Source organism: Caloenas nicobarica, chromosome 27, assembly GCF_036013445.1.
Source record: "Caloenas nicobarica isolate bCalNic1 chromosome 27, bCalNic1.hap1, whole genome shotgun sequence".
Classification (NCBI taxonomy): Eukaryota; Metazoa; Chordata; class Aves; order Columbiformes; family Columbidae; genus Caloenas; species Caloenas nicobarica.
In genome coordinates this window covers 1,695,297-1,703,675 of record NC_088271.1, presented here as the reverse complement: position 1 = coordinate 1,703,675, position 8,379 = coordinate 1,695,297, and the positions used below count along the sequence as shown (strand labels likewise).

Here is an 8,379-nt window from a genome sequence, read left to right as displayed (position 1 = left end):
CGGCAGGTCCCAGGCACAGCCAGGGCTCAGCGGGGTCTGGGGGACGTGGCCGAGGGGGACCCGGCAGCGGGTCCCGGTGAGCCAAGCCGCAGGCTGCCGCTGGGCTCCCGCGCCGGGGAAGCATCACACATCAGGACCCAATTAATGGCAGGAATTGTTTTGTGAAATACCAAACCCTCATGGCACGGCCTGAGATTGGGAACAGATTTATCTGTGTTGCTGGTTGCTCTTCCCCGCTCTCCCCTTCCCTCCCACTGCAGCGACCGGCCTCAGCTGAGCTGGAGCAGATGCAGCCCCGGGGGGGCCAAGCTCCCCACCTGCTGCCGGGGGCTCTCCCAGCCCCGGTGCCCCCGTGTCCCCCTGCCCACGCCAGCCTTGACCTCCCGGGCTGCAGCCGCCTCCTGCGGCCCCAGGACCTGCTGAACGAATCTGGACCCGCAGCACTGTTTATTCTTTTTTTAATTATAATCCAAATTGTAACACAGCCATAAAATGCCCCTAACAATAACGAATAGGAAATGTATATGTTCCCATAGCGTCTGCCTCAGGGATCAGAACGCAATCATACAAAAATAGAAAATAGGGTATTTATATATATATAATATATATATGATATTTATATAAAGGCAATAGCTTCTCGGTGTCAGAGATGAGATGGTATTTACACAGGTGACAACACACAAAATGAGAGAAGAAGTTAAAATAAATACAGACGGTGTTGACAGAGCCGGGGCTGCGGGAGGGGGCCGCGGCTGCCGGCCCAGGGGAAGGCGGGCCGGGGGTCCCGGGGGTGGCGGAGCCGCTCGCCGTGCTCCCCGCAGCCCCCTCGGCAGCTCCACCGTGCGGCGGTCGAGCCCCCGGCCAGGGCTGCCACGGCCACCCCACGCCAGCCCTCTGGGCGCCAGCAGCGCCTCCAGAGATGGGTGGGAGCCTGGTCTGAAAGGGCTCAGGAAAACCTAAACTAAAACCCAATTTTAACATAGACATGCTAAAACTTTAGGAGAAAATAACATACATATATATATATTTTTTATATATATATATAAAAATATATATCTGTCTCTCTCCAATCCGCTGCAGTGCCGTGCTGCCTGTCCTGCTGCTGGCAGCTGGGGCCGAGCCCCCCGGGGAAGGCGAAAGCACAGATTCCCTCTAGATCTCGAGGTCCTGGCCAGGAACATCAGCAGAGTACCGAGAATCCAATCCAAAAATAAATAGGCCCAGGGCTGCTGGCCAAGGACACGTGGGGGGGGGCCCCAACATGCAGCGGCACGGACACCCCCTCGGCGCTGTGCCGGCCGTGAGGAAGGGCTGTACGGCACCGGAGCTTCGCCGGGGGGCTCGGCCTCACCCCCTCCCCTGCTCCCCGACCGGCAGGACCGAGCATCAGTCCCTGCAGCTGCATAACATACACAGGTATAAATAAGGATCTTTTTATCTTAATAAATATCAGGTATATGGTTTGTACAATATACACATAATGCCCCTGTCTCCTGGGTCCGGCCTCGCGGCGCGGGAGGATTCACACGTAGTTCTCCTCCGCGTTGTCCGTCTCCGAGGAGAATTTGGCTGCAGCTGGAAAGGGAGCAGGAGAGGGGGGGCGGCGGTGAGGGGGTGCGAGGGGCAGCCGGGCACCGGGGGTCCGAGCCCGCTGCCCCCCGCCCAACCCCGCAGCGCCCCGCTCACCCGAGCAGCTCCCGTAGTGGCGCACGCCGATGGAGCGGCCGCGGTGGCAGGTGGCCCGCCGGAGGTGGCACGCCGAGGGGTAGGTGACGTTGTTGTTGCCGCAGAGCGCGTGGTCCAGGCTGGTGGGCTCGGGGCACGGGGCCGTGCGGCACATCACGCAGTGGGCGCTGCCCGTCTGGTCCACCACGCAGGTGTGGGTGCCGGGACACACCACGCTGGAGCAGGACTCTGCGGGGGCACACGCGGCCGCGGCTGAGCCTCCGGGACGGGGGCAGCGGCCCAGGGAAACCCGGGGAGCTCGGGCCCCCTCCCACCTTCAGCTGCCAGGGAAGGGAGCGGAGCTGGGGGCTGGCACAGAGCGGGGGGCTCGTGCACCCCCAGCCCCACAGCACAGCCCCGGGCTCTGTGCGGCGGGAGCACGGCAGGACCCGCAGCGCTCCCCGGACACCACAAACATTCGCGAGGCCGTGCCTCCGCCTTCCTCCCCTTCCCCGCCGGATTGGAAGGAGATTTGGCATCTGCAGCTCCCAACTCCCATTTCTTGCCCCACATTTCCCTGTGCAGTCCAGAGCTTGACAGGCAAAGCATTTCAGGCAGGAGGGCTGGCAAAAATAATCATAATAATTCTGACAGTTCTTGGCAGGGCAAGGAGGATTGCTGCTCTCTTTAACAAAACAACAAAAAAAAGGGGCTTGATGTTTGTAAGCGACATTTTACGGACTGTTATTGCTCAGCCCGTGGTGAGGCTGAACCCCCGTTGCACTGACAGGCTGCGGCGGCATCGCAGGCGGCTCCGCTGCCACGTCCCTGCCAGGGTGGCCGTGCCGGGCCCTGGGTGGCCCGCGGGTGCAGCCGCGCGGGTGCCGGCTCAGAGCCGCTCCAGCCAGCCCTGCGCTGGGACAGACCTCCCGTCCCCGGGCACAGCCGGGGCCAGGCACCACGTACAAACCCTCGTGCCGTGCCGGGGAGCAGCCGGTGCCCGGGGCAGGACGGCTCCTCCCTGGGACACGCTCTCCACGGTGGGGGTGAATGGGGGACACCTGACGTCCCAGATGGGAGCGGGGAGCACGTGCCCGGCCATGCCAGCACACCACAGCGTGGCGACCCGTCCTCCACACCGGAGCGGCTCACAGTGTGCCGGGAGAGCCCAGGGACCTGCGCTGCCCTTCGGCTTGTCCCACACAGAGCTGGGACACGAGAGCCACAGGGGACGGCAGGGGGACAGGGGCACAGCCGGACCTACTTTTGCACTTGCCCTGGTACATCACTTCGAGGTCGGGGTGGTCTCTGCACTTGGCCGTCAGCAGGTCGCACTCGTCGCGGTAGGTGTAGCCGTCGGAGCCGCAGACCTGCAGCTTGCGGGGGAGGCTGGAGCAGTCGGGGGCGCAGGCGCACTGGGGCCGCCCGTGCTTCATCTTGCAAACCTTGTCGGGGCCGCACACCACCCCCTCGCAGCTCTCTGGGGACAGAGGGGGAGCAGCGCGTGAGGGAGCGGCACCCGCTGCCCCCCGCGAGCGAAGGGTCCATCCCGCACAACCAGGACTGGAGCAGCGCGAGCCCTTGGGGTCCCGAATCCCTCTCGGGGTCACAACACGCCGACGCTGAGCTGCCTCAAGCAGCATCTGGATCTGCTCAGCCCCGCCAAGGAGCAGGTCGTTGGCTGGAGCTCCGCACGATCATCCAGCGCTCGCCCCAGCCAGAGCCCCGGCCCTCTGCTCGGCACCAGCTAACTCATTTCTACGCATTTATTTTTTTGGAAGGAGACGTTTCTTTTTCTTGTGCAATGGAAAAAAAAAAAAAAAAAAAAAAAAAAAATCTATCTCCGCAAGGCCCTAGCTCCTCCAGAAGGGACCAGGCTTTGCAAGTTGTCTGGGCAATTGAGAACGCCGCTTCCACCAGACAATACCCAGCCCTGTTTTGCTCCAGGCCTCCGTGACTTGAACACAAGAGCGGGAAGCAGCAGTGAGCGCAGATCTCCAGACAGGCGATGGCTTTGTCCCCTGGGTCGCCTCCCAGCCAGCACGGGGGCTGGGTTCACAGGGTCTCGCCAGCGCCCGGCACTGCCGGGGGCCGTGCCCACGCCGGCGGGCATGGCCAGGGGACAGCGAGGGGCCCGTCCTGGACGCGGGTGCCTCCTGGGGACAGGCAAAGGGGTCAGCGCCCAGCCCAAGGCACACACAGCCCTCACCCCACAGGGACGCAGGCGACGGCAGGAGCTGCCTGTGGGTACAGGGACACGGCTCCGTCAGCACCCACGGGGACGGGCAGGACCTAGCAGCTTCCGAGAGGTGGATTGAGCCCCAGGCAGGAGGGATTCCCGCAGACAGGAGGGATTCCCGCAGACAGGGTGTGTGCTGGGAGCTGCTGGAGGTACGAGCGGGATTTCCCTGCAGGAGACGGGTCACTTTGGGAGACAGCGCAAGGAGGAGAGGGAAGGGGAAATTCCCCGTCTGCTTGGCCCGGCTCTCCCCAGGGGAAATTCCCTGGTGGGAGACAGAGAGTTTCCCGGTTTGCTCCCTGATTTCCATAGCTGGGGCCTGTCCAAGGGCAGAGGTGAGGGGCAGGCTGAGTCCCGGCAGCACCTCTGGGTCCCCGGGACAGAGGAGCGTGACCCGCGTCCCGGGGCTGCGGGGGCAGCGGGACCCTCGCTGGGCTCCACTCCGGGACGCTGCGGCAGGTCTGGCCATCCCGGCTGCCTTAGCGAGGGAAGGAGCTGCCGGCACCACCTGCCTGCGACTCCGGCCCCGCAGCCCCGCTCTCCCACCCTGTGTCCCCAGGGGGGACAGTGTGTCCCCAGCAGCCGCAGCCAGGAATTTCACCTCCCCAGCCGGCCCCAGGAGAGGGTCCCGCTGCTCCCAGCATCCGCCTGCCCGGCTGCCATGGGGCTGAGCCCCAGGTGGGAGATGGGGTAGAAGCCAGGGCCGGGATCTCACTCAGCTTTTTGCTGGTGCAGGGTGCAACCCCAGGTAGTGACGGGAAGGGCCGAGGAGCGGCCAGGGTGGCAGCACTGGCGGGTGCAGAGGGGCTGGAAGAAGCGGTTTTGTTAAGAATCTTCTTCCCCCTTTAAGCAAATAACAACATGACCTTCCAGAGACCTGCTCCTGCCTCCTGCGGTCAGCAGGTCCTCCAGCATGTTCTCACACGGCCACGCAAGTGCGGCTGGGGGATCCGCGCCTCTGGCGCACGCCAAAACATCTGGCGAGGCTGGAACTCACAGCTGGAGAGTTTCCACTTCTGGAACTGCCCATTACATAAAGCCATTTCACACACAGGCTGGGAGGAGGAAGGGGGAGCAGAGGGGAAGAAATTGATCTTTTTTCCTTAAAAAAAAAAAAAAAAAAAAAGAAAAATCTTAAGAAGTTTCCCTGTGAGCAGATCTGGCGAGGGCAAGCGCAGGAGGCTCCAGCCACAGCAGAGTTAACCCAGGAACAGGGAGCCCCAGCTCGGCTCCTCGCACTCGGGCTGCCCAGCCAAGGCCCAGGTCTCGCATCCCCCTCCGCGAGGGGAACAACAAAAATACACACCAAACGAGCTGTGGGGGGACAGAGGCTGTCCTGCGAGCACCGGCCCCATGGCAGCATCCACCGTGGAGCTGCAGCAGCAGGAGCACGGGGGCAGCAGTCCCCGGGGTCCCTGTGCTGTCCCCAACAGCCCGGGAGGACACGGGGGCAGCTCAGCCCTGTCGCTGCCGCTTCACCGGAGCTGCAGGCTCCGAGCGCCCTCCCCAAGCAGCGCCCAGCCCCACAGCAGCCCCTCGCCCCACGGCTGCGCTCACCTTTGCAGGGGTGGCAGGTGACCAGCCCCAGGAAGCCCAGCAGGCTGATCTTGTTGCCTGGGTAGCTGTAGTTCGACCAGGCCACGTCCACGTTGCCGTTGGCGCAGCATTCCTCCCACGTCACGCCTGTCTTCAGGATCATGGTGCACTTGGCCTCCTTCCCCTGCTGCAGCCAGCAGATCCCACCTGCGTGGAGAGCAGACGGTGAGGGGTCCCCGCTGTGCCGGGTCCCCGCTGTGCCGGGTCCCCGCTGTGCCAAGGGCAGCGAGACCCCGGCCACAGCTGGGTCACCCACGGGGACCACACGGGTGCCTTGGAAGGGCTGGCACGGGATGAGCTGGGGAAGCCAGAGCCTCCGTGCTGGCTCCCACAGCTCCCGTGGCACAGGGGCTGTCCTGCAGCCGGTGTCCCCGAGGTGCCCCGGCACAGCGCGGTGGCTCACGCAGCCACCCCCATGTCAATGTCCTGGGCTGCCAGCAACAGGCTCCAAACCCTGCCCTGGGACGGCAGGGACACACCAGTTATCCCAGCACTTGCAAGCGATGGTGTGGGAGATGTCCAGTCGGCAGCTCACAGCTCACTCCCTTGCCTGCCCGATCCTGCCTGACCCCCAGCACGGGGAGGACACGCAGAGCGGGGCCAGCGGGTGCCAACAGCCCCGCAGAGGGATGGGGACCGTCCCCGCAGCACAGGGGCCCGACACCCACGGCCTCTGCGAGGAGCGGCCGAGGCACCGGCTGGAGAACGGGGCACTTGACACAGCCCTTGGGACGGGGCCAGCCCAGCGGCATCGGATCCCTCTGAGTCAAAAGCCTGTTTGTTCCTTAACCCCACAAGCGAATCAGTTTTTTTTCTTTTTTGTGAGTGATTCCTTTGCAATTTCCGCCTCTGCAAACCAGCCTCTTCTGACGCTTATTTGGGTTTATGCTCTCGTTAGCTGCGTTTGAGGTTTGTTAAATGGCTAAAGATGTGAGGGAGGGATGGGGGAAGGGACGGATCCTGCCGGTGCCGGGCTGGAACCAGCTGCCTGGGCACCTCTGGGAGCATCAGCTGGGCCAACACACCTCTGCCATCGATGGGTTTATCCTCCCTGGATTTCTACAATTGCTCTCTCAAGCCCATTTTCCCTTTACAACATCCCATGGCCCCAATTCCCCCCCGGTACCGAGCTCCCGGGAGCCATGTCCTGGCTTTGGACCATGCAACTGCTGTCATGGGCACAGCCACACACAGAGCAATCCCACCCACACCAGGACGGATCCTCGCACCCCCTGCCCGCACTCCTGGCCAGCAGAGCACCCACCACCTCCCGAGCCACAGAAAAGGGGACACCGAAAGGGGACATGCCCTGGGCAGGGGGGATGGAGCCCACCCACACTGCGAGCGGAGCCAGACAGGCCAGCGTGGGGCTCTCGGGACACCCCGTCCTCAGGGTTTCCCCACTATCTCAGGTGCAGTGCTCGGTGCAGCTGGAGGATCCGGGCAGGGGGACCAGGCGAGTTCCTGCCCAGGGCCTTCTAGAACTTGCATTCGACCCTGCAAAGCAGCAAGCGGAAATCCCGGGGGCTGGGGTGATGCCAACTGCGACCCCGGGGGCTACAGCAGCACGAGGAGCCTCACAGGAGCGCCCCCGTCCTTTGGGGCACCCTGACCTGCCCCTGTCCGGGGAGCACGGCGCCTGCCCACGCTGACGGGGAATGAAGAAGACGAACAGGATTGTGTGAGGGGGGAAGATGGAAACTCCCGCGCCGCTGTAGGAGAGCCCACGCTGGCAGTAGCAGCCACGGCTCCGCAGTGCTGGAACCCCGGACCAGGGTCCCAGCCGGCCTGGGTGCCGGGCTGGCTTCCCTGACACATCCCGAGTGCCCACGAGAGCTGCCAGCACGGTCAATTGAGCCGGGAGGGGTTCGAGCTGCAAGCTCCACACCCAGATCACAAACTGGCTGCCCTTCCCAGTTCTTCCTATCCGGCTCCCAAAGCTCCTGAGTGTGGCTCTCCCACCCCCCAGCCTGCGGAGGACCCCCGGGTACCTGTCCCGGGAGCAATGCAGGCGGCTGGTGGGGCCAGCCAGCCCGTTGCCCCAGTGACCCCCGCCCCAGGGCACACAGGGGTGCAGGATGCCAGGGTCGGGTACCAGCGCTGCCACGACAGGGACGTGCCAGCGGGGCCATGTGGGACCCTGGGCGCTCGCTGCCGCAGCCCTGGGACTGAGCCCTGATGAAGGGACAGCCGGGGACCGGGGTCACCCGAGCAGCGCTGCCAGGCACCGGCTGCTGCCCCTGCTCCGCCAGCGCCCGGCACCCCAACGCCTCCCGGTACAACGGGCTCCTGCCGCCCCGAGCCCGGCCCCGCGGGCGGCACCCACCGGCGGGGCGGCGGCTGCGGGAGGGACGGCCGGGGAGGACGGCAGCGGCCGGGGGCACGGCCCGGTAACGGCAACCGGGACCCCGGGCCAGCCCTCGCCCCAGGCACCTGCCCCGGGAGGGGCGCGGCAGCAGCGGCGGCACCGACGGCCCCGGCGGGAGCGGCGGCCACGGAGCCCCCGGGCGGCACTTACCGTGCGCGGCGGCGGGGCTGCAGAGGGCGAGCAGGCAGAGCGCCAGCCGCAGCGGCATAGCCGGGCCGGGCGGGACGGGCCGGGACGGGGCCGGGACGCTCCGGCGACCTGTTGCCTGTGCGGCGGCGGCGCGGCCGGCGGCGCTATAAAGCGGCGGGGCCGCGTGAATCACCGGGCGGGGCGGCGGCGGGGGGGCCGCGGGGGCGGGGGCAGCGGGGGGAGGTTGGGGGCGAGGGGGGGTCAGTGCGGGGGACGCGGGAATGAGGCTGAGAGTTGGGCTGGGGGTGAGGGGGAAATCGGGGTGCAAGGGGGGGCCGGGGGGGGCAGCGAGAGTCCGCACGTCACCGCCTGCGGGTGGGGG

General features: G+C 65.4%; 1 protein-coding gene across 1 annotated transcript; it reads right to left on the bottom strand.

Moving 5' to 3' along the window:
* Nucleotides 1–451: 451 nt before the first annotated feature.
* FSTL3 (follistatin like 3) lies at nucleotides 452–8,127 on the bottom strand. The gene is made up of 5 exons (XM_065652293.1): nucleotides 8,019–8,127; nucleotides 5,462–5,647; nucleotides 2,930–3,145; nucleotides 1,687–1,914; nucleotides 452–1,575 (listed from the first exon to the last, which is right to left on the bottom strand). Exons 1-5 carry the CDS (start codon nucleotides 8,074–8,076, stop codon nucleotides 1,523–1,525), a joined length of 741 nt encoding a protein of 246 aa, XP_065508365.1. The 5' UTR covers nucleotides 8,077–8,127; the 3' UTR covers nucleotides 452–1,522.
* Nucleotides 8,128–8,379: the final 252 nt, after the last annotated feature.

Bases quoted from the DNA above. Each gene is read 5' to 3' on its own strand.
- FSTL3 (XM_065652293.1), bottom strand. From the start codon at position 8,076: ATGCCGCTGCGGCTGGCGCTCTGCCTGCTCGCCCTCTGCAGCCCCGCC. The intron at 5,648-8,018 runs GTAAGTGCCGCC...CTCTCCACGCAG, and splicing joins CAGCCCCGCCGCCGCGCACG to GTGGGATCTGCTGGCTGCAG. The intron at 1,576-1,686 runs GTGAGCGGGGCG...CTCCCTTTCCAG, and splicing joins CCACTACGGGAGCTGCTCGG to CTGCAGCCAAATTCTCCTCG.